This window comes from Polyodon spathula, chromosome 5, assembly GCF_017654505.1.
Source record: "Polyodon spathula isolate WHYD16114869_AA chromosome 5, ASM1765450v1, whole genome shotgun sequence".
NCBI classification, from domain to species: domain Eukaryota; kingdom Metazoa; phylum Chordata; class Actinopteri; order Acipenseriformes; family Polyodontidae; genus Polyodon; species Polyodon spathula.
Genome location: NC_054538.1, coordinates 56,564,428 through 56,591,523, shown reverse-complemented (window position 1 = coordinate 56,591,523; position 27,096 = coordinate 56,564,428). Strand labels below are relative to the sequence as shown.

The window sequence follows — 27,096 nt, the reverse complement described above, 5'->3', positions numbered from 1 at the left end:
GTCATTTTTATAGATATACTTACTGAGTTCTCTCCATGGCTATGCATGTTTGCTAGCTTGCTTCTCTCTGCAGTTGCTCAAACTTCTGGGGATAAACCCAGACTGATGCTCCTGTCTGGGTTGAGTGGATGCATCTGTGTACACCAGAGGATGTGCTTTATTACAACTGGAGGAATAAAGAACTCTGAATGCACTGAGTGATATAAAGGAAATACGCTCTTCAGGCATAGGGTTAGACAATCATTGCCACCTGTATCATGTACTGACGTTCCTTTCTGTGGCAGTGTAAGGGCAAATACAGCAATTATCCAGTTTATAAATTATCTGGGATATGTGGACACAAATATCAAATCAAAAGGTAGTACACAGCAGCAGTAAGAGGGTGTCGGTGACCTCTTTAATCCTCCAGAACACCGTCCGTATTCTATAGATAAATTACAGAGACTTGGGACCCTTTATTATGTTCCACTTCATTTTAGTATTCAACAATACAGTAACAAAGCCCAATATTTTAGGCAAAAAGAGAGTCATCTTAAATTTATGCCTGCACATGTCTAAACAACTATGCTTCTATAAGAATATAGTGCAAAACCTAAAAATTAGGCACAACAATGCTTGTATACAGTACATAATAAGAGTATTATGCATTATTTACATGAGATTGAAATAACACAGTATATCTATATCATATAGATATAGATATACGATATATATAGATATATATATATATATATATATATATATATATATATATATATATATATATATATATATATATACACACACACACACACACACACACACACACACACACACACACTGAAAATTGATGACCACTACTGGTGAAAAGACATTTATTGTTTGTTTGTGTAATAGGGTTACCAACAATACCTTATATTATGCCACAGCCCCAATGGCCTGTACATGCTGATTCAGTATGTTTCAAATTAGGTTCACTGGTATTCTTTTTTGAACTTTTGCAGCAACAATGATTACCAGTGCTCGCACCCAAAACTCTTTTAAAAATTACAATAAGAGTATTTAAATACTCAGATTATTAAATGATTATCATTATTAATATGCAATATGGAACATGTTCTCTATGGAAACCTGGACTCTATATATAAATATATATATCTAACCTATATATATATATATATATATATATATATATATATATATATAAAAAATAATCACAATGGAATTATGACAGACTTTAAAGGTCATAAAGTAAACCTTACTTAAAGTTCCAGTTATGAAAGAACCACACACAATGTTTTTTTTTTTTTTAGCAAGAAGTTCTTTGAGAAAATTGTGTTTTTAGTGTGCCCCTCATGGAATGCACGTGACTTCGCTCATAAGCAAGCACTGTCATTGGTCTTTTTCTGTATCCTCATATGAGTCATGTGATTACAGCATGTAACTCTCACGATTCCTACAACCAGAAATCATACATAAGACATGGTCCAAGCTAAAAACAACAACAACAAAAAAAAACTTTCCTTAACAAGTCAAACAAACCTTTCACATGAAGATCAGCTCAACAGCACTGCAATCATTGTAAGAGTAAGATTTTTATTTTAGCTTTATGCTTTTATTCCTATTAATTTTCTTAAAACAAATTTCACTGACCGTGATTAGCAATAATCCTGGACTGCCTTGACTAAAAATAAGGTAGTTAGTTAGTTCCAATCTGGGTTTGTGAAGCCAATCATAAGCTAATTGCAAAAGCCCTTGTTGGCAACCCTACTATGTAATATTTTTAAAAACATATTATGTTATCCTATTCCCAATCTCGTAACTGTTTTTTCACCACACCTTTTGAAATGAGGTAACCATTTCCTAATAACAAAAAGTTTTTTTTGTTTGTTTTATTTGAGCACATTTAGTGCTAATAACAGGTGAGGGACAATAAAACTAGAGATTCAAGATCACCAGAAAGCAAACCACCACAATGCAAGCTACTCCACATGGCTCTAAAATGCCTTAACCACGCACTGGGGGGCCTACCCTTTTAATGAGCGAAGGCTCTTTGTCTTTCAAAGCCTACCAGCAAATGTGTTTTATTACATCCCTAACTATGCTGTATCGATCAATTAGATAAAAAAGCACTTGAACTCAGCTCCACAGGACTGGAACTGAATTATAGTGAGCTTGCCCTTTAAACATTGTTATTTGGCATTTATATAACTCATGGTATAAGCATAGTGGAAGCAATGCAGTTATTTTATAAGACTTTTTTTGATATTTTCTAGGCTTTAACATGACCGCAATCTATTTGCATTACAGTATATTTTAATTGCAACATTAGTTTAGTGGAATAATCTAGTCATCTGATTTAGAGGGCATTTGTAGATCATTTATCATCATAGAAACCATTACTCATTGACAAGGATCTAGGGATTTATATTATTTGTTCAGGGGTTAGTTTGAAACTTTAGAGCTGTTTGCTCATTTTTGTATTCACTGTTCTTGCTTTTTGTGCTAATACTGCAACCATTGCTCATGTAGATGTCTGAGCATTTTCAGAAATACACACATATTCATAGTGTAATAAAATGTGAAACCCTGTACCAGTAGGACGTAGTTCAGGCGTCTATATACTGTACATTTTTTAAATATACATTATGTAAACAAAATTAACAGTAGTTGTCCTGTAAACACCAGATGTACTTGGAGGCATGAAACCTAAAAAGGCACCAGGATATTTCATACCCATACCAAGTTGCTAAGAGAGATGGCACATTATTTTAGAAGAGCCTTTGATCCTACACTACCAGTATACTCCCATTGAGAGGTGGTGCAATAATCTCAAATATTACTGATAAACAAGAGGTGGAGTCAAGAATAGGCATTTGAAAAGAACTGGCCAAAAACAGTACATATAAAAATGTACCAGGAACAAATGGGTGTGTTGGGATAATGGACATTGCTGGCTTTGTTGGAGAACTGTTTTTCAAGGCATTTAGACTGGGGTCTATTTTAATCATCTAATCTGTGGCAGATCATAATACTGCTGCCTTAAAATGTATAAAGCTGATTTTTCGAGAGCCTGATTGTGCTGTATAGTGAGGTTAGTAAGTGTGTCTATAAATCACCTCTTAGGAAAACCCGATCTGGATTAATAAAAAGAGTTAAAGGGCTTCTGTGTTTCTATCCCTCACTGTTTAGACCATTAAAAAAGACCCCACCATCTCTTTAAAATGGTGTAGTTGTTTTGTTTTTACTTATTGGGGGTTTCAACACATGGCACAATAGAACTAAATGCAGAATTATATTCTTTTTGCGCTACTCACATTTCTGTACAGTACACTTTACAAAACAAGATACACCTTTTAATATGTTGTCAAAGCTGGAGCACCACATGTCGTTCCTCCTCTATCTACAAACCAGAGCTCTACAACATATTGTAAACATATATTTTACTTCTACTTTAAATTTGTAATAAAAAAAAAAAAAAAACTATTTAAAATTGTGCTTTTTTTTTTAAAGGAGTCAAGTCTGTGATCTAATCTAAGATACATCTGTCTCACAGCACTTGACAAAACTAACATCATGCATGTCTCTTCCTAAATAAACAGAAGCTGAGCGAAGGGAATGCATGTGTGTGCCTAGCATGTTACACACTGGGGTTTACAGGCAAGTCACATGGAAATGACATGGACATATAGCAGCTACAGGGGTTTCTCTACAGAGGGGACACTATATAAAGAGTAAAGCTGGGATAGAATAAGCCAGGCAAACCAATCAGTTAAACAGCATAGCCACAATCATATTTTATGATAAACTTGTGTATTTCACTTCGGTGTGTTTCATTTTAGCTTTTTAGAACCTGACCATGAATTTGCTTGGCTAGCTTTGGCTACAACATTGCGTATAGTTTTATAAGGGAAAGTGTAATTTCCGTCTGCAACAGTGTGCTGAACTATGTCAAGTTAAATGAGAGCTACCTACACACTATACTGCATTCCAATATACAATCAGAGGTGTACACATGACAAGTTGGGACAATAATAAAAGCATTGCGTTATGATCAGTTTTAACCTTGAACTATGTCAACCTGAAACGTCATGGCATTGCTGCTAATGGGTACATTGGTACCCGCTGCTTTCACTACTTGCACTATAATGCAGAGTGTTGACAGGGATATTAGTCTTAATAAAATATATTTGGCTTAGAGATGGGTCGAGGTGGTAGCTGGTAATTGAGACATCAACTGGTTAATTGGGTGTTTGGCTATTGGATGAGGCAATCGCAAGTATAGTCTGATTGGAAATCAGAATACAAATGGCATTAAAAGTAAAAGTGCATGTTCTGTAAATAGCAAGGGATCAGGGTCAAGCACGACGTGTAACTCATTGTTGATTTAATCAATTTACATTCCACATATTATTCTTTTATTCCCTAGGTAAATGTTGGACTAATTCAACTCTGAATGCAGCAACTCTTAATCCAGAACATAGCAGACTGTTATAGACACTTTGGGCAGCACACTTTAACAGCAAGCCTTGGCACAACAGCTCCACTAAAATAGAGCAAAATACTGTTTTTTAAGGCCTAGCAACTAGATAACTGAATAGGGCCATGGGTATACGATTAAGGACTATTGAGATAATGGGTACATAACTGGTAACCAAACCAAACTATAACCCAAGTAACCAGACAAAATGAGGGGTCAGTTGGTTATCTGGAAAGTAACTGAGAAAAGACTGTGACACTGAACACCTTGCAAGACTGAGTGCAGAACACTGCCAGTTAGGAGCCTGCAAAACCCTAATTATTAGGTTAATAAATAAATGCATGTTTTACTGGGACCAGGTAGAGGTTAAATTACTCTGTACTAACTTCAGCGAGAGAAACTGTTGAAAATAGATAATTTAATTTATGGCATCTTGTTACCACAATGAATATGCCAACTATCTAATGTTTATAAACACTGTTAGATGTCTATTGCTATGATTCAGGGTCATGGAGTGATAGAAGCACCACTTGACACTGGTACTGCGTTCAAAGTGAGTTGAAATCCTGTTCTGTTCAATCAGCAGCAGACCAAGACAAAACCCATTTGAATTGGTACTCAGACTAGATTGCAACTGGTCTGTCTAAATCAATTTGATAGAGGAAGTGGCCTATTAAAGTTTCAGTGAAAAGGACGTGGGTATACAAAACTAAACAAGGAAATAATGGAAGTAGGTGAAAGATTTTTAAACTATAAAGAGAATTACTGTATACAAAAAATGATACACACGGGGGCGTCAGTTGCAATTGATACCAGTTTATGGTACCACTTAGCAGGTTTCATTCGACTTCATGAAGCAAAATGAGTTAATTCCATAGGGTGATGCAAAACCATAGGCCACGGCTGTATGTTCTTTCTTCAGAATAGACCACTTAGGGTTACACTCAGTTTTGCAAAGATTAGTCATATCTTATGTTGGAGAATTAAGCAAAATAAAGATTTTAGAAACCTAATTTGTAATCTGGAAATAAATCAAATCAAAGAAAAAGAAGACTGACAATTCTCCTGTGGCATTTTGTGTTTCCTCAGACCCTAAAAGCTAACCAATTAAAAACAGGTTTTCAAGAATTAATTTTTTTAGGCAATGAGTAATACTGTCCTCTAATAATAAGCATAACTAAAGGAAATGCACACAATCAAATGACACTGGTTATTGGACTTCAGCGCCCCCTGCAGCTACCAAACTGCAACTGCTCTTATAAGGAGCAGAATATAGAGGTTTTTGCTGCTCATCATCAACTTCATCATCGTTGTTGTAATCAGGACTGATCCCACTGTGCAGTGGTGGTATTGACAAGGGTCTCACAGGATGGTGCAGAAGAATTTCTTCTCCCGGAAGGGGTTTTCAGAGGCTGGCACTGGGCAGATGAGCGGGTCCTCCCTTATGTGAGCATCACAGTATGCCATCAAATCTGCAGCAGCCTTCGACACCTGAAATGACAAAAACAACAAGAATTCTTTAAAAACTGCATATACCGTGTGTAAAAGTGCAACTGGACGGACAGACTCATGAATGTATAGACGGCACCGTATATCTCAACACTCAGATATTCTCAATAAACTCTGTTACAGGTTTCATCACAGGTGGATATGTGGTTCTCTAGATTTAATTCAAAATGTAAGTGTCACTTCATACATTACATATGGTTTTACAATGAAACCTCTACTGGCAAAGCAGTACTATTATTTGTATTGGAAAAGGAAAGTTAATGACTGGAGTACACCCCTTACAACGAGGCAAAGGTCGTCTCACCCTGAGGCGAGAAAGCTGAAAGGCAATCAAAGTTAATATATTTTGTGTCTGATTCAGTATTTGCATTCAAACTGGCTTGAGACAATAATACTGACAATTGCATATGAGGTAATGCAGGATGGTGCTTTACAATTCCAAACAACACAACACATATTAAGGTCAGTATTGAGGTGATCTCACAGAAACCAAAATTTAAAATTGAACTTAACAAGAATCAACTCAAGTGGTACGTTTCAGAGCTCCTACAGTCACCCAAGCTGTTTCTTTGTAGTTCTGCTATAGAACTGTTTTTACAACAACAAAAAATGGTGCAAACTTAACATAGTGGTATGTAAATGCTTTCTAAATATGGCCCTAAAAAAGCTCTGATTTACTGATGACATACCCACTGGCATCCAACCTTTTTCCAGGGAATCTAATTCCCTCAACATCCTATTACACTTACTGTACTATTAGGATACCCGGAATTGCCCTGTATTGTTATCATAATTTTTTTTTAATTGGATTTGAAATCAAGAAGTCTTCAGTAACCACTCTGACAGTCTGCTGTGCACAACATATTTGCCACTTAGACAAACAGATGGAGCACTTAGGGATTCCCTCATGGAGCTGAAGAGGAAATGGAAGGGTTCAATTAATACTCCAATAGGAGAGTGTGCTGGTTGACATTGTTGGAGATTCAGATCTTAAAAGACTGAAACAATCACATCCAAGGTTTTGTTCGTCTAAAGATAGCAACCTGTTTTCAAAATCCAACACACTACAGCCGCAGAGAAACTCAATGAAAGGCTGCTTTTGCCTGGTGCGCTTTTCCTGAGGTGAAGAAAGCCTGCCTGCTGGATAACCAAATGAGTGCAATCAGGCAGACGGTCACCCCATCTACCAGACAGCTCTGTAACCTTTGAAATATTACCGGGTTAGTGTTTTCCTTGATAACAAATGGTGTGCAACATCAGTGGGCCAGTATAAATCATTAAGAAAAAAAACAACAACAAGAAGCCAACAAGAGATTTATTTAACCAAGTGTAGTACAATATATCATATTTAAAATACAAATACATGTTTATTGTTGCTTTCAAAGATGTATATTTGAGACCAGTAAAACAAATTAAAGTGTACAGCAGCTGTGGTTTATGGAATTATTTTGTTAGGTACAGCCACTAATTGATGCCTGAATTAGCTCTATTACATGAAAACCATTATCAGTTATTATGTGCGTCAAGAGGCTGCTGTGTTTGAAGGATCCGGTACAGAATTTCACTTATTTTGTTCACCTTTTTGAATTCATTAATGCTTCAAATGGAGGTTTGAATTTTGGTATCACTTTATTTATAAAAGGTCCCTCAGGGTTGAAAAATCCTGCTGTTTGAGTACCTGCTGTTTTAAAGGGACACTTTAATAAGACCAGTAGGTCCGAATGTGTCTGAAATGGTTTGTCACTATGGTGAAAATCATGCTGCAATGAATTCCTTTACTGCACATAGGAAATGGAATTCACCTATAAAACATTCCCTACAGCAAAAGAATAGTGAAGTGTAATAAATCATGGGTAAGCATTTTAAGCACAGAATAAAAAAAAACAATAGCAAACCATGGTAAACTATGGTAAATGCATAGTATAACCACAAGAAAAGCATTGGAAAACTCCAAAATGAATGTGCAAATTTACCATGATAAACCTTTATATGGAGAGTAGAGAGCTAGAAAAAGACAAAATCCTCCTGGGTCTCTTGAAAGAAACACGCCATGGCAAATGTGTACAGTATTTTCATTCAGGCTAATGGATCTCTGTTGGCATTATTTACTTTCAGGTGGTCATGAACTTCATAAGCCTTTTTACCTGGAGAGTGCATTGTTTTCTGTCATAACAACCAGTTATTTTCCTAATACCTGAGTGACATGTTTTGTCCCAAAGGCCCTGCTGAGGTTAAAATGCCTAGGAAGTGAAAAGAAACCCATGTAATGTAGGACTTTAATTTTTTTTTTTTTTTTTAACTGCACTGCACTAGGAACATAAGCTTAGCTGAAAAGCATGATACACTGGCTTTAGGTCAGTGCTACCAGGATTGTGAATGATTATCGACCCATTTCTGTCTTACTTGTATTCACCAAAATCCAAGAGAAATTAGTTCACATTCATTTTAAATGGTTTGCTGAATTATTAGCCCTTCACCAGTATCAGCAATGGACCAGGGCAAGATAATGGTAACCCACAGGTTTTGTTTTGAGAAAATGAATCTTGAAACAATTGAAAATGATTTGTTTGTACAAAATTGATAGAGCCATATTTTAACTTAATTACAATGCTTACATGTTTGTTTGCACCTGTATGTAAATCCACCTCAGTAAAATGCAGTCTAGCACTTTTAGTTCCTGTAAAACAAAATAGAAACACATCTACATTTTATAAGCAATAAAATGCTAACCCACAGTGGCTCATTTAAAAAAATAAATGAAGCCAGTCCTCTTTATGTGGGATAGCATCCTGTTGCTGCCTTTTAAAATTACTGTGTATTATTATTAATACTTCCTGGTGTCATCTTACTTTCCAATAGAGCGAAGAGCCTGGGTGTTACTCTGGACCCTGAGCTTTCTTTTGATTTCCATATTAATTCTGTTATCAGAATAGCTTTTTGTCATTTGATAAATGTTGCCAAGTTAAAATCTGTATTTGAGGTGAGGGATTCAGAGACGTTGATACATGCATTTCTAACTTCTTGTCTTGATTATTGCAAATCTTTGTGTTGGCATACCTGCCACTAAACTCAGAAGGCTTCAACGTGTTCAGAACACAGCTGCCAGGCTGCTCATACTCTTAGTTCTTAGCACATTATTCCAGTGCTAAGGGGTCCTTACATTGATTACCTACGAGCTACCGATTTGATTTTAAAGTTTGAGATCAGAAAATGCAGAACCTTTAATTGTTCCAAAAAATCATCTTAAAACTTTTTGCTGTTGTGCTCCTCTGTTGTGGAACTCTATCCTGATTACAATTAGGCGGGCTGAAACAGTGGATTCTTTTAAATCTAACTGGAAACATACTTTTTTTTTTTTAAATGTGCTTTTAAATAATTGGTTATAACTGGAGTGTATTGTATACATGATCTATTTTATTTTGTTTTTAACTTTATACAGCGCACTGGGATGCCTTTGGCGTAAAGGGTGCTATATAAAAATATATCTAATAATTGTCTTGTATCTTATAATGGTCAAAAGATCAAAGCAAAGTATGATAGCATATTATTGATATTCTTATCTCAGTTTTAATGAAAATGTGGGTTACCATTATCTTGCACTAAGCCCTTCATATATCTACAGAAACATATATTTGACTGTCACTGTGAAACTTATAGGCAAAAAGTTATTGAGAGTATCAGAATCTGGGGTTATATGAAGTTTCCTGACCTTTCATCTGTAGATACTGTGACACTATCAGAATTGAAAAGGGCTTGTTGTGCCTGTCTAGTGCAATCTTCAGGGGTTCTGGACACAAAAGCAAGTACCAGGTTTGGTTCAGGAACAAAGAAAGCTCTTGATTTTATTTAAAATACTTAAACAAATAAAAGACTGGCTCGAGAGCCATAAATGATAAATATGCCAAGCAAGCTTCTCGCTCAAATAAACTTACGCCACACAGACTTTCACTTCTCACATTCTCCACACTCTACTCAAACAAACTTTTTTGCTTTCATACCATGCAGCCAGGGGTTGACTGACAATTATTCAATCACCACCTGGCCACATTCCACACTTTTCTCACATTCATTTATACAATTGTAATTAAACAATCAATCAATCACTCCCATATTTACACAATCACACAATGACATCACCATGTGCTGTGCAAATGGTGGCCATCTTGGTTACAGGTTGTCCCTTCACCAAGATGTCCGCCAGCCAACAAACTCACACAAACACACATGTGCACCCCCATGTGCAGAGACTATGCTCTGTCACGGTACACACTTAAACGTGACCTGCATTTTTATTTATATCTAGAAAATTGTGCGTACTTGTGATGAAACTTGGTATGGGCATTCATTAGAACAAGTTATTAAGAGTAAATGGGTCTGGGGTTATATGAACTCCTGTCCTTCCAATTTTACCTATATCTAGAAAACTTTAATAGTAAGCATTATTTACCTTAAGGTACAGTATAAGTGTATCAGAATCTGGGTTATATGGAAGTGCTTTGTCCATCTACATTTGCCACACTTTTGTTTTTACATACATCTGCATGAGGACACTGTTTAGCATGTATGATCATATTGGTCAACAAACACACATTATTGATTGAAATATGGAAAATTAACATTGCATAGGAAACATAAATCAAGCATAAGGTGACATGCATCTTAATACTGAATGACAATGTTTCAAAAACATGTAGTGAATGTATTACTTTAATTGCTTTTCACATTTGTACTGTACATGTAAAAAAATATATTTTAACAAGGGGATGTTTGGCCTAAATATGGGAAAAGTACAACTATCCTAAGTATCATCTCAAATTCTTTGAGTCTCAATTATGTATGATTTTATTGTAAATAACCAAAATATGAGAAAGAACAACTAACTGTGTGGCAATTAATGTGTTTAAACAACGATAATCATGGTTATTGTGATCATTTTAGCCTATAATTGATCACTGAAAATGTCACTATCATCTAAAGCGCTATAGGAGGGTAGAGTTAAAATTAACACTTGATTTTGTACTGCTTTTATAGCTCCCTTTTATATAAATTTTACATCCCTGGTCAATCCTGCTGTGAAATCAAATTAATAACATTTAAAATCAATAAATACATACCTACACAAGACTCTAAACTCATTTTCTAATTCCACAGTGTGCTGTAAATGTGACTCATGTAATGACAGCCTGGGCTTCTATGTAATACATTTAGATGAGCAGTAATTATAAACCCTAGTCATACTGGTGAAGCCTTCTAATAACCATGTATCACATTCACATATCATGCGATTGAAGAAATAATGAATACCTTTGCTGTGCTATCAGCTGAATATGTAGTTTGTTCTAACATTCTACCAATCAGAACCTCTTGTCGCTGGCAGCCCCATATTTAAATATTACAACACCCAAAAGATCCCCCCTCGTTGGCATTAACAGGGGCACACAATCTGCATAGAACCCTCCCGCTGCTCCCCAGCAGCACAAGTGAACAAGGAACTGTATGTCAGTGCCATATACATCCCTTGCCACCGTATAATTAACACTGCAGCCATCAGAATCAGTAGAGCAAGATGTAACATTGAATAACTGAACCAATCAGGCTTTAGTTATGTGAAAAATGTGCTCACTGTGAGCTGCATGCACAGTATGTGGAATAACCTGCGTAGAAAATTGATCCTGCAATTTTTTATGAAATCTGGGCACACTGTTTTGAAGAGTTTGCCTTCATGGATGTTAAGGAAATAATTGGGTTGATTGAGTCATATTTAAGTCTACGTTACAGCTCCAATTTATTAATTTAATAATTCCAGTTGATTAAAAGATCTTTGAGCGTGAATGTAGGTTTGATTAAACCTGGGGAGGCCAAAGTTGACCTGAAGTAGTTAATTATCTCATATTCCTGTTAAACCTGGGGTGGAATAGCTTCTCAGGACTGTGATTGGACAATCAGAGCAATCTGAGAGTTTGAAATGGCTTGGACTTCAGTGAATAATTTAGGAGATAAACTTGGAGAGTTTGTTTGGATTAATCCCAGCACATCCTGTTTAAATTAAAATCTAAATACATTGTAGGGTTGTTTCTGTTGCTGTGGTGTGTCCCCCTATGGCAATGAGGTTGATTAAACTAGCAGCAAAAAACAGGGAAATAACATTGGTCATATTTTCATTGAATCAAACAATCCCAATGTAGAGTTTTTAATCTTCACTATTCATTTTACTTGATTAATCAAAGTAAGCAATTGTCTAATTAATCACATTTATTATACACTCCACATTATATGGAGTTGTAGTAATATTCACTATTTTTTTTTACATCAAGCTCTGAAATACATAGTCAAAGACTGTAGGTTCAGTAAATTCAATCATCTTTTTAAGTGACGTAAAGTGATTGTAGCTTACAAACTAATTCCATAAATCTTACCTGTTGTGCACATCCATTCTTACAGAGGTCTCAAATGTTTCTTTTTGAAAAAAACATGTGTTATAGCAAACACATACATATTATTTTAAATTTTATTTTAAAACATGACACCTGGTACTACACTGGTGTTGCACTTTCTTGGTTATTTTACTTGGATAGTAGTCCTCACTTTTTTCAACGCCTTCTTTCTTGTCACTAACCAACAGCTGTTTCCCCTGTGGACAGACATGTTTAGTAGCCAATAAGATGCTTGACCCAAAGACACTGACCAAGAGATTGGGAGCGTTACAGACTTCCTGTAAGGGAAGGCAAGCAAACTGAGCACTTTTGTTGTACACACTTTAGTACTTGATGTCATGTTTTAAAATGAAAATACATGTTTGAGAGATCATGTTTCATTTGAAACTGCACATTTGAGATCTATACCGTCAATGGAATTACATGACTGGTAAGATCTATGAAAGTATTCCATAAGCTACCATCACTTTAATGATTTTTATTATATAGAAGGCTGTGTGGTCCGCTGGTTAAAGCGAAGGGCTTGTAACCAGGAGGTTCTAGTTCATCACTTACTGACTCATACTTAACCTCCTTGTGCAACGTCTTTCTGGTGAGACATTGTTGTAAGTGACTCTGCAGCTGATACATAGTTCACACACCCTAGTCCCTGTAAGTGCCTTGAATAAAGGCGTCTGCTAAATAAACAAATAATAATTGTCTGTCACTCAGGCTGATACGATTAAACTTGAGTCTCAGTCAGTCATCAATGCTATCGCCATATCATCCATCTTATTGATCTGTGTATGTGTTGAATAATACTGCAGCACTGAAAATCACTGCAGAGCAAAGCTTCCTTATTACATTTAGCACAAAATGAGGCAGACTTCATTTGACTTTCATTTTCATTTTCAAAGGAAATTGTCTGTGTCTCTCTACTGCTTGTCAACAGCACTGGGAATACCTTCAAATTATCGTTTGCTTCTATAAGGCTTAAGTTCTTTTTATTCAATGTTATCTTTGCATCACCTAATAGGAAAAAAAAACAACTTTCATACAGTGAAAAAAAACAAAAAACATTTGGATGGGTTGGGAAACAGCGGTTTCTGACAAAATAGAACAAATGGCACTATACTGTATTTTCAATTAAGTAAACATTTGGGGAAACATTTCTGAGCACAACGTGATGATTCCTCCTAACAAGTCAGAAAATGGAGGAAAGCTTTAAATTACAGTGCTTACCCGTATGATAATATGTCATAGAAATGTCCTTCATTCATATCAATACAATTTAGCATTTTAGCAGATGTTGAAACCAACCTGTCTTTAGCAAAAGCATGCACAAGAATATGATGAGTTAGTTACAAGCTCAAACATTTTTTCCAATTGACCAAATGCAAAATGTTTCTGGAGACATGTTTCTCAAAGCAGAAACCAGGGGTGCGGTACAAATCACATAGCGGCTGCAGCAGCTGCAAGCTGCTACCTCACAACTGCAAATCAGCTACCATATGCCGAGAGACAGTTAAAGAGTTGACTGTGCCCTATTCACAGTGGTGATTGTGAACTAAGTGAATTATATGCAGATGTTTTTTTGTGATTGATTTAGGTATTGTGAATAGGGTGTAGCTTATCTAGCCAAAAACATGTTGCAGTTTCCAAAACACAATCTGAAAACTTGTCATAGCAAAAGGATACGGTATATTTCATCATGGTGTATGCACAGAATGGTGACCTTTGCGACCTTTTAACATAATAATTCCATCAACAGCATCTTCAACTTTGCTTTCACAAGCTAGTGAGCAATTTAAACACTACCCTTTGCTGTGTATTGACTTAGACACAGATGTACATTGACGAGGTAGCTACTCATATCTGATGCATACGCTCTTTCATTTACAACGCGCTCAAAAATCTTAAAACAAAATAAATGTGAACATCAGTCATAGTAAAAATGTACTACTTACATTGTTTTTGTATTCTGAAAGTCTAAAATGACACAAAATAGTGTCACACAATAATAAAGTGATTTTAAAAAAGAGTAACAATGTATTTTATTATCCAGGGACATCAGATATGTGATGTTGTGTAAGGCAGGGCTTCACAAGTTTTTGTTACCTGAGGCCCACCTGTTCAGCTGCATTAGGCACTGAGGCCCACTATTAGCATTGCTTGAGAAAATGTCAAATTAAAAACATTTTTTATGTTTAAACCTGTAACATTATAAATAAACCTAGACCTTTTTCATTTAAATAAATATTGTGAATGCGCACAATACAGGGGGAAAACGAGAGCCTTGCAGAAGTTACTTTTTTCGCCACTATTCTGTACAACCAAATACAACTTCCAAAATCACATTCAGTTGGCTTGCAACATCCCCCCCCCACCCAAAAAATAAAATAATAGCAGCGTGCAGCTGTGCCACTTAACAAAACAGAAAAATTAAGAAAATAAATCTATCTGCAGCGAAATTTGAATCAGTCAAAAAACTTTATTATTATTACAACAAAACATATTATAATGATCTCGGTTCCCGCAGGCAGGCGCATCACACAGGACGAGGCAATCCACACACAGGCAGGAGGGTGCAAACCTGGGACCTCTCGCACTAAAGCATAGCACCAATGCCTCTGTACTAAAGAGCCAGGCAATCCACATACAGACAAAATAAGCAACGTTTATTGAACAACAATAGCGAGAACAACAAAAGAACAAAACAGTTTCATACACTACAAACTAATAATCTTGATAAGAGCAAGCCTGCATAAACTGATGTAATCAATGTAATATGCATAATAGTTTTTAAAGCATTACTTGCCCTCTTACACAAAATAATCCACAGCTCCACGTGTGTTACTGTATTTTTTTACCCTTTCTAGAAGTCGATCAATGGATGTATCGGCTTTTTGGAGAACGATATATTGATAGTGAAAAATTAGGCATCGCCTAGCTGGATGTTTCCTTTTTTCCTCAGAAACAAAGATTTTAAAAGACATTAATCTGAATAGCTGAATAGACTCTGTAGCTTGTTTAACCTTGGGGAAAGCATTGATAAACTGCAAAATTACCATCCAAGACAACTGTTCAAAATAACTGTGGCAAACTTTATAGATAAGTTAAAATGATACTTAACCTCTAGTGCAAGCCTTTACAATAACAAATTCCATCCATCTGCTGGTTGGGTTTTGCAAGGGTTTTCTCTTTTAGTATATGATCGGAAATCAAGGTTGCAGATTACATGAGCCAGTGATTATTTTGTCATTATAATTTCAAAATAACATCAGAATAACATACTGTGATTACCTTTATTCTGTACAAGTTGACTGCAGTATGCAAACTACAAGCATAGCAAAGTGTAGTATAGCACACTGAAAAGTACCATGAGAAAGAGTAAATGCACAACCTAATAATAAGCAAAGCTTGCTAAACTACTGTGGAGATTTGATTTAGTATTTTAATTTAAATTGATTTATACAATTGAACGACAGGTTCCCTTTAAGCAGCTATTTGGCTACAAAGCAGACGTTTGCAGTTGAGAGAGCTTGACTTGACCAAAGGCTTGCACTTTGCACCTGCCCCCAGTCTATCGCTCTGGGCATTAAATCAAGCGGCCAACACCTGATATACTGTGGCCACTGCAGTCGTTTAAAAGCATGCTATATGGAAGCATTAGACACTGTTTGAAGAGCCTACCTTTATCCTGTCCATGCAGGCTTCCATCTTGAGCTGCTCCACCGATTTCCTGGCTTGGGATATACTGGCTGTGCTGTTGTTAGTCATGCCGTCCTTCATAGTGTCTTCCTAAAACAAGTACAAGTAATTTGGTTACAAATTTTAGGTAGAAGGCAATTTGTGGGTCAAAATACAGTACATATATTTCAATTCTTTAATGCTAATTATATTCCCATATGTAATTCCCTTTCAATTGAATGACAACCATTACCGAATGGGAAAGAGCCCTCTCTGACCGTCAATCACTGAGCATATATAAAAAAAGCTGCCCTATCAGGGCCCTGCTATTAGAGGGAAGTCCCTCCCACCTCCTGTTGAAGATGGACGTCCAACAGTAACATATCACCATTTTCTCTCTCACTCCACTGAGACAGGTCATAGATTGTGATTGCTTTCTTGTACCGAATTTGGCTGATTTGTTTGGTTTTTACCGACAAATTTATTGGATCCACTGTAAACTCATGCTCTCCAGCGTTGTTATGAGTGTTCTCGCCTAATTCTAGCGTCAGTTTACTGACTAGAGCTGGTTTTGACCCCTCTTGAGGGAATGGCGAGCGGCCATTACTCTTTTTTACAACACAAGGCCTCGTGTAGTTGATATACCGTGTGGGGAGCAGTTGTGGTGCTGTAAGGAGACTCCGCGGGCACGTAACGTCGTCCTCTACGCTGATTTAATTGGACACGGCGACCAAAAACAAAAAACAAAACAAACAAAAAAAAAGTTGGGCCTAGCGCACCTCTCAAGCCTCAGGCTTTCCTAGCGCGGCTGCGCTTGCCCTTGGCGACCACGTCGACTGAATCGGCTGCATACCCCGGCATCGACTGCGGTTTCCCGCCAACTTGCGAGGTTGAGAAAAACAGTGCCTACCCGGCCCCGATTGACTCGGCACTGGTGTAAACATCTTCGCCGCCACCGACTGTGCCTACTATCGGCACCGACCTTGGAACAGGTCCACTCGGCACCGACTGTTTGGCACTGACAGCGCTTTCCTCGACGCCGATCCCGGCACCAATTAACTCTGCACTTTGGAGCCGTCTACAGCCCGGCACCAACCACACTACACATCGGCACCAACCTAGGCGTCGATTGACTCGGCACCGACCACTTTGCACTGACTGTGCTCTTCTCAACACCGATTCCGGCACCGACTGATTCGGCACTGGTAAATTGCTTGGAAGCGTCTACAGCCCGGCACCAACCGCGCTACTATTGACACAGAGCGCATTAGCTTTGCCTATGAAGCCATGTCAGTCCAGTTGACTGGGTCCTCCGCTGGGTTCCACCAGTGTGACCGTTCGCGGCGAAGCTGCCCAGGCAGGACGAGCACCGGTCCTGCTCCAGATGCCTACGGCCAGAACATGCGGCCAAAGCACTGGCAGGTGAGCTTACTAAAATCACTTAGTAAGAAAGCTGCCATTATTATACAAAGAGCATGCTTCAATAATGCTACTTTTTCTAAATTCCGCCCATCTTTTCCAACACTCACCTTGTTTCTCTGCATGCAGAGGAGATGCAGCATCCCATCATTTCAGGGTTTGTTGGGATTTTCTAGTCTTACCAGGAATGAAGTATAAAACTCAGCAGATCAAACAGATGTTTATGCAGTGTTTACTCTGAACTTAAGGGCTACATATAGCACTGAAGGAATAATGCAGTAAACATCTGGCAGCTTGTATCAGACAGTAGCTACAACTCCATAACATGTTTACCACCCAGCACTGACAATTCACCAACACCAGTTGCCAACTCTGAAGATTTGAAATAAACAATTTAATTTAAAAAATATATGAAAACTAACAACAAAATCAGTAAAGTTACTCCGAATTAACATTATAACATCAAATAGCGAATGCAGAAATGAATTTAAAGCTTCTATTCATTCTGTGTTCTGTATATGGTAAGCAGTCTTGCGTACTGCTATATTTGATGTGTAGAAAGTGCCTGTCCACAATAGCAGGCATATTTTAACCACTCTATGTAGCAAGTACAGTAGTACAGATTTTAAACAATCAAAAACTGCCCAACAAGGGTTTAAATCCCGCCGCACACAGCCTGACTCAAGCCGTCCGGACTCATTTGAGTTTGGATTCTGCAATCAGTTGTGCTCAGTTTTGGTTTGACGTCACAATTGAGTTTTTCCCGACTGGGTGTCGCACACTGCTAAGGCTGAATTACTGACCACAACTAGATCCTAGTGATTACTATGTATGCAAATTGTATTAATATTGCCCTGTACACATTTTTTTATTAACTCAGCCCAACATAGCGACCCTCACATCATGCATGTAATCGTATGCTGACTAGATGGCGGAGACAGTGCCGCAAGGCAACCAAAAAAAAAGCGCTTAGCCTATTAATTTAGCTAATGGCCATTTACACCGTGCAAACATTTCAGGCAGTGTTTGACTTTTTGTATAGTTCTACTACACTTTAGCCTGTGGTAAACAAAATCCAGCCTGTTGATTATCTTTTTTTTCTCAGCGTGTGGATCTAGGGGCTTGTGATTTGTGACTTATTGGAGATCGAAGCAATAGCCCGCCCTCTTGTATGACAAGTCACATGACAAGCCACGTCACTTAAACCTGCTTCACCATTGGTTGACACCCTTATGACTAATCGGTCTCAGTCAGTCTTGGTCGGCAACCGCCTCACACAGACAGACTGATCATGCCTGAACGAAACTGTGACTGAAAAAGATTCAACATGTTCAATCTTCAAATCTGAAGACATCCCGACCGAAATCTGCATAATCCTGGTTTTAAGGGAACACACACTGCTACCATTCATCCAGACTGTGTATGGCCAGTTGAGATGAGATGAGTCGGGATGTCTTGAGTCGGGCTGTGTTCGGCAGTCTTTACGAAATAAAATGCTGTGCAGCTTGAGATTTGATCCTGTACACTATTTCAACACCTGGATGCAGAGAACACTTGCTTGTGTAGTTTCAGCATCACTGCATGCCATAGTGGAAAAGCACATTGGTTTGTGACAGCCTGCTATCTGAAAGATGAGAAACTTAATAGAGAGCTTCAAATTACCTGCAAGAACCTGCCCAGTAAACAGACTTGCACTGTCACAGTGATATACTGTAAGTACATAAAGACAGTCAGCCAAGAATATTTCCAGAATCTGATTCTCAATAACTTGAGCTATAGAATGTCCTAACATGGGATACAATGTCCAGATAAAAACAACATGGACATACACAAGTGTGGGTGATACAATCAATGTCCAGACAGCACCTTTGGTTAAAAAACGGTCTGTGTTTATTCAAAATAGTAAATAATAAAGCCACCCCAATGATGGTATCAGGGGGGTTCACAGTGGGTTTACAGTCCCAAACAAAATATTTACAAACACGTTATTATCCCAGTGCACGAAACTGTGCTCTCCAAACCCAGGATGGTGGTGCGTGTCTGTGCTGTGCTGTAAGGGTCGAGCTCAGTGGTGTGGGCTGGCTCAGTGGATGCAGCTCCCTTTCATGCGTCCTCTCCAAACACAAAACATATACAACAAACACAGCGATCCAGCGCATTGGTAACTCCAGCGTTAAGGGCCGACTCACGTAGCTGCGTCACCTTTGTACTGCTACACTCCTGTCTGTGATAAGCCCGGCAAGACGGTCTATCCAATCCATTGCCTGCCCTGCATCTGATCACAATGGATTTGTTTAGCAAACTTGCAGTTACATGCTTCCTCCAAAATGGCCGACTTCTGGTTTCCACCTACCACCGAGTCGCCCTGTCTATGGGAAACCATACCACCAACTCGACCAGCGCGCTTTCTGATCGGGAGGGGGATTCACAGTACAGATTCCTTCTCTCTCTGTCACAAACTAACATTAGCACATGATCTGAAAATGAAACTATGAGCAGTTTTTGTCAGCTGTGCAATGTAATCCATTTCTACACATTTGAAGTGGTCATGGTTCATGCTAAAAATGGGTGCTTGCTTGACTGGTTGATTTCACATGGGATTTGATCTGAACTGAACCTAAACAACTTTAAAAAAATGTTGAGTGAGTTGCTGTACTTTGCGCAACAGCACTTGTGCCACGGATATGGATACTCATGAGTCACATGCAAATGAATACAAGAAGCTGTCAAAACAAAACAAATTAAACAACGGCAGCTGCGGCCATGGAAATCGCTATTGAAATTACCATGGAAATACATTTTTCCTGGTTTTAAAATTTAAAAGAGTGCTGTAAAGAGGGGATTTGTATTGAATGGTGTTTATCTGATGATAATGGAGCATGGAACAAGATGGAACATTTGGCCTCAAACCCTCTTGGTTGGAGGGGTCAATGCCTGGCCTTTTGGACTACATGATAGACCCCCTGAGGTTTACAATGGGGTAACTGAAGAAAGGTGGAGGGAAGTGAATCGATTGACTGGTATTGGGGTAAGTTGTCAATTCACTTTTTAAGGTTGACTGATTGGTGAAATAATGTTTGTGTCGGAAAGGGTATTCCTTCCAGGACATATCTTATTAGGAGCTATACTGCAGTAAGGTTTTGTATTCGTTCACATTTTTGCTGTAATGATTCTACTCCATTCTGCTTTTAAAGGAATTGGCACTAGAGGCTAATCTTTGACATGTTCTTGCCTTCTAAGAACACAGCAAATCTTCAAACGGCACCTGGGCGTTAGCTTAGCTTTTGATTTTTGAAACACAGAAATACAAGATGAGTGAAAAAAAAGTTTTGTTTTTTTTCTGGAAAACATACCGATTGTATTGGGGAATGGTTCAGTAATTGAACCCTTCTGCCAATATATACTCTTTCCTTAAACCTTTTGTTTGTAAACTTCCCTCTTATCTATCTGATACATGAGATGTTTTAAACTGTACTAATAACCTTAAAGTTGATCCCATATGTATTCTTGCCTCGATCGATGTAATGAGTCTGTACACAGATTAAAGGTACTACAATGGGGCGTCTTTCGCATCCAATTATGCAAACCTGTATGTGGGATATTGGGAAGAGAGATATATCCAAAGTGAGAATAATACTGTTTTACCTTACATTCAGTTATGGCAACATCACATTGATGACATATTATTCATTTGGTCAGGTACTAAAGTACAACTTCAGCAATTTGTCAATTACACCAACTCTGTGAATATCAACTTACAATTCAAATGTGAATGAGACCTACAACAAATATACTTTCTAGACTTTATAAAGATGAAACTAGCACACTGCAAACTAGTGTGTTTATGAAAATAACTGATCATAACTCTTTATTACTTGCTAAAAGTCAACACCCACGTCGCCTGATTAAAAACATACCAATGGGACAGTTCTTACGCATTAGAAGGAACTGCAGCACAGAATCTCAATTTAATTCGAAATCAGAAGAAATGCTTTGTAAATTTAAAGCTAGAGGGTATGACAATCGCAGTTTAAAGTTAGCGATTCAAAAAGATAAAGATACAGAATGGAATTCTATTCTTAGAAAGAAAACAAAGATTAAAGGTGACCAAACAATTTGCTTTTCCACTGAGTTTAATTATTTATTGAATAATGTTAGGGGGATCATTTTAAAACACTGGAACATTTTGAAGAGCGATCTTTCCCTTAAGGAGATTATACAGGACAGTCCAACACATATTGCATTCAAATGTGTCAGCAATATTAGAGATCTATCAGTCCATTCATTTAGCCCTAAAATTGACCAAACTAAATCGTGGTTGTCAGCCCCTCGTGATGATGATTTTAAGTGCGGACATTGCATTCATTGTTCCAATACAACTAACACTAAGTATTTTGTTCACCCCAGATCTGGCAGAAAAATAAAAATTAAAGGTTTTATTAACTGTAATACCACTGGTGTAATTTATGTGCTAACATGTCCGTGTGGACAGGTATATGTGGGCCAAACAAAAAGACCTCAAAAATTACGTATTACTGAACATAAAGCGACAATTAGAAATAATAACCAAGATTGCAAAACTTTATAGGAAAGCTGGACATGGAATCTCTACACATTCACTAATATTTGTGGGCGTGGAGAGGGTCACTGTCCCTACTCGGGGTGGCAATCTAGTTGACCTCCTTCTGCGACGAGAGGCACACTGGATACTTGCACCACAAGCGCTAGAACCATTTGGACTTAAAGAGGAGTTGAATTTGTGTCCCCTAATTTAAATCGCAATGACTGTACTGTATGCTATGTGCTATTTGATGGATCATACTAACAGAAAGACATGGGAATGTAACAATTCTGTTGTTTGTCATCTGGGTAATGTGCTGAATGATTGCTGTTCCTGTATTATGTTTATCGTGGTTTTAAATATGTTAAAATAAAGACTAGGGGCTTTGGACGTAATCGAAATGGAGCTGCTGTCTTAAATTCTCCTTTGATGGGATTTCTCACTTCTCTCTCTCTCTCTCTCTCTCTCTCTATATATATATATATATATATATATATATATATATATATATATATATATATATATATATATATAGAGAGAGAGAGAGAGAGAGAGAGAGAGAGAGAGAGAGAGAGAGATTACTATACATATTAATATATATATATATATATATATATATATATATATATATATATATATATATATATATATATATATATATATATATATATATATGAGTAAGCAATAAGACCTGACACAGAGGGCATTACCAGACATTATAAATTGGTTGGGTAATAGGGCCTGAGACAATAATGCCTGGTAATGCCCCATGTGGACGGTCTTATTGCTTTTACATTTTAATGTTACAGCACAATTAAATCTAATTTTTAAATTTATTTAAACTGCATTTATTTCGTTTTTTGTTTTTAATGTATCCTTCCACATAAGCCCTCCAAAATGAACATTCTACAAAATATAGTGTTCCATTATAACAATGTTACCTATGAGCTTCTTCATCTATTACTGGAGAAATATATAATGACATGTTCAAAGAATCCGACAGCTTTCTGTCTTTATCCACAAATCGGACTAGATCCAAACAATGTGAGCAATAAATCATATCTGGTATTCTTGCAGGTCATGGGTGAAAACATCAAATATCATAATGGCAACCATTTGTTTTAAAAGCATTGTTTTTACAGAGAAATCTCATAGGTAATGGAGGATTATATTTTGTAGAATGGGACTTTGTCTCGGGCCCCATTACCCAAATGGTCCATAATGCCTAGTAATGCCCTCTGTGTCAGGTCTTATTGCTTACACACACACACACACACACACACACACACACACATATATAAAAAATACCCAGGTACCCAGATCTTTTTCGGGTAATGATTCAAAAAAATTAAATCACATATATTCATGTTTTAAGTGCATGACACATATTTAAATACTATATAGTGCACATGCATTGAGTCCCTTTCAGATCTGTAGACTTGTGTAACCTTTTTCAGTACTGGAAACATCAAAATAATAACAATAACAATAAAAAATAAAAATCTCTGTTTAAATACAGTTATTAATGTTAAATGCACATCATGCTGCAGGATTCTTTGTGACATATATTGGCCATATTCCACTGCTGTTGTTGTTAACATGGCTGTTATTGCTCAGGTTTAAAACTAATGCAGTAGTACAGCACCACTATTACGTTATGGACTGTCGCAGTAGCTACTGTAAATTGAGCCAGCTGGGTTTTGAGGGCAGTCGCAAAACAGACATGTGAGTCTGTTTGGTTGTACAATAAAGTGCTGTTCCTGATCACTAAATTCTGTCTTGTGAATACATAACAATGGCATCCAAGCAAAGCATTGGTTGAAATTTCCTTACCAAGCAGGAGAAAGTGGAATTTGCAAATTCTACCAAGGAAATATTTCATTCATAGGAGGAAACACACTTACTTAATTTGCGCCACATTATTTTATTTTAACTTAATTTATTTGCTTATTTATTTTTAAATAAAGGGTACTTATTTGATCTTTTTGGTAAGAAACTATATCAGCTGCTCGCTGCCCCGCACAAACTCCCAACAGCATACCACTGGCAAGTTTCATAAAGGAAAAAAAAAAAGGTTTAATATAATTGCAATGGTTTGTATGCATTTACCTTGGTTGTTGACCCTGTCTTTTCTTATCTTCCCAAATTAGTCAACAGCTAGCCTAATACTTGCTAACTTGAGTTCAGTGGCTTGAAGTACAGGGTGTAACCAATTATAGGTATGTATAGCTAAAAGCAGTTGGTTGTTCGTTAGTTAGCAGTACATGAGAAGAGGGTGTTAATGACTGATCTGAATTTGAGGTGTATGATTTTATTCCAGACTACATTTCCAACCATTTTACAAATAGGCAAGTCTCACAATCCAATCTGTTCAATGTTCATGCTTATCAATGATTAATTGGGGAAAAGGTACATTTCAATGCTTCTGAATGTAAAGATGTGTCTGCTTTGTGAGGTGCACCCCCATTCTAATACATTTGTCACAATTTGGAAAACATCCAGGCAAATTTACCAGGCCTAAAAAGGTTTTTTGGGTTTTTTTTCAAACCCCAAAACACTTAGTCACAGACAAAATATTGGCATCCTACACTTACTATAAGATAATTCAAGAAAGCATGTTAAATACAAGCATTTAGTTAACATTAGCCACTAATCAATATGACAAAGACCAAAATACACAATTTCTGGTAGTTTAACAAACAATCTTTATAAAAAACAAAAGCACTTCAGCAATTTCAAATATTTGTCCATAACCATGAAGTATTGGCACCTTTACATTAAAAGCCTCTAAAAAAAAGAATAGAACTAATTTAAAAACAAATTCATTGATTGAAAACCATTACACAGTAACACAGCTGCATTATTGTCAATAGCCAGAAAATGTGGTAATTACTTCCAACATTTGTTGAAGAACATTTTGCCTACAATGCAGATGATGTCAAGGCGAAGGAGTTGGATTCACATTTGAAAAAAGCACTCTTAGCAAACTACAATAAAGGAAATGGCTACAGAACAGCATCAAATAAATATGGAATACCAAAATCCACAATCGCAGCAATAATCACCACAGAACAAATTTTACTGAAATGCTTAAAGAAGAGGATGTCCAAAGAAAATTATGGGTAAAACAGGTAGAGGAATCGTCCAGGCAGCTAGAAAAATCCAAGATTAACAACCAAGGACTTAATGAAAGATTCAGACATAACAGTGCATGAAAGAACTGTACAAAGGCACCTCAGCACAGAGCTGTATGCAGGTAGACCTCGCTTTTTTGATAAACATAATTTGTTAAATTCTTAGAAATTGTGCATTTTGCTTTTTGTTTTATTAAACAGTGGTTAAAGTTTACACTGCTTGTCCTTAGTCTGTTACCTTGAATTATGGGATAATACGCTTAGGGTGCTATACTTTTGCCTCTGTCTAAGTGTTGCCTGTGTCAACACTACATACACGATCAGCTTTCCTCAGAATTAAGGCGTTCCCCATAAATAACTACTGTAGTATCTCCAGACTAGGAAGGGTACGTTCCTTGTTTCGTTTGTTTATTATATAGTATAGGTAAACAGCTATTTTACCTGGCACTGACAGCTCTATCATTTACAAAAAAAAATAAATAAAAAAAAATAATAAAAAAAAAAAAAAGTTAAAACTGGTATGGTATTATACTATGAATAAATAAAACCGTACTGGTTCCACAAAAGATGACATAAACCCATTCATTCTTTTGGTTTGTTCAAGCTGGTATATGGTCGCTGTCTCAAACTCAAGCAAGACATGCACTCCCCCACTTGGACCTTCTGTATGAGTTTTTAATTGATAAAATTTTTCTTAAAAACACTCTGTACATCTTCGTGCCCGGACCATGCCTGTCTCAATAATTCAATCATTCACAAACACATGCAAAAATGTTTTGATATCAACTGAAATTGGTTCAATCCTTAAAACTTTACAACCTAACAATGTGAAACTACTATCCTATATAATTATTATTACAAAGCTGTTAACATTTTCTGACAAGCATTTTACATGTTGGAATTTCATGTAAACGGGTAAAACTACAGCTCGCCAGGCAAGCTGTTCTAAGATATATTTTTTTCCTGGACACTTGCTTCAAATTTTTATGCCAGAGGGAAAACAGAGTAACATTTATTTCATTCGACTGCTTTTATATCAAATGGTACTGCCCTGTGTTTATTTTGGCAATACAGTGTACAAGTTAAGTTATATTATTATTATTATTATTATTATTATTATTATTATTATTATGTGCAATAGGTAATGCATTTTATGTCTTGAAATTTTTCTAATTTAAACAGATGTCATACACTTATTTACTTTTCTTCAGAACGGATGGAATTAACATGTCGCCCTTTAGGTTATGTACAGCGGTGAACCCTAAAGTCGATGTCACTGGTCATGTTTCAGTAGTTATTATTCAGTATTACAACGACAATAATAATAATAATAATAATAATAATAATAATCTCACATTCAGCTATAACAGTAAAACCCCAGCAGTGAACCAGACTCGACCCATTAGCAGTTTTAGCAGAACTAATAACGGTCAGATAGGTTCTTTAGCTTCATCCCTCTAGGTGCGTTAAAGCTGTTTTCCTAATCACAATGAGAACACGCAGCTTCTCTTTTAATTTTATAGATCCTTTGAGGACCTGAACCCAACCTTATTCAGCTGTGCAGGACCTGGCGAGATGATGGTAAATGCAGTTGGGGAAGACCTTCTCTCTCTAGGACGAGGGGAATATGAGCATGGAGGGGTGTCTTGATTAATAAGAAACTCAGGACTGAAAACGGCGGTTGCCGGTGTGATTTGAGAACAAGCTCTGTGGATTCAGAATTCGCCCCTGAACATTTTCATGCCGTCGCTGTCAGAAATGGTTGTGCTTTGCCTTGGCTCACGAAAACGGTCGTCCTTTGTTCCCCCACCCTGTACAGCAGCTGGAAAAAACCCCCCCAAAAAAACACATCCACTGCATTTCCATAGTGTCTCGCTCAACTGCCCCTCATTGCAGCAGAGCAAGCTGTCT

The 27,096-nt window shown here is 37.1% G+C and overlaps 1 protein-coding gene across 1 annotated transcript; it reads right to left on the bottom strand.

Moving 5' to 3' along the window:
- Positions 1 to 1,192: 1,192 nt before the first annotated feature.
- On the bottom strand, positions 1,193 to 27,062 carry LOC121316076 (guanine nucleotide-binding protein G(I)/G(S)/G(O) subunit gamma-4-like). The gene is made up of 3 exons (XM_041250822.1): positions 26,733 to 27,062; positions 16,075 to 16,182; positions 1,193 to 5,950 (listed from the first exon to the last, which is right to left on the bottom strand). Exons 2-3 carry the CDS (start codon positions 16,171 to 16,173, stop codon positions 5,822 to 5,824), a joined length of 228 nt encoding a protein of 75 aa, XP_041106756.1. The 5' UTR covers positions 16,174 to 16,182; positions 26,733 to 27,062; the 3' UTR covers positions 1,193 to 5,821.
- Positions 27,063 to 27,096: the final 34 nt, after the last annotated feature.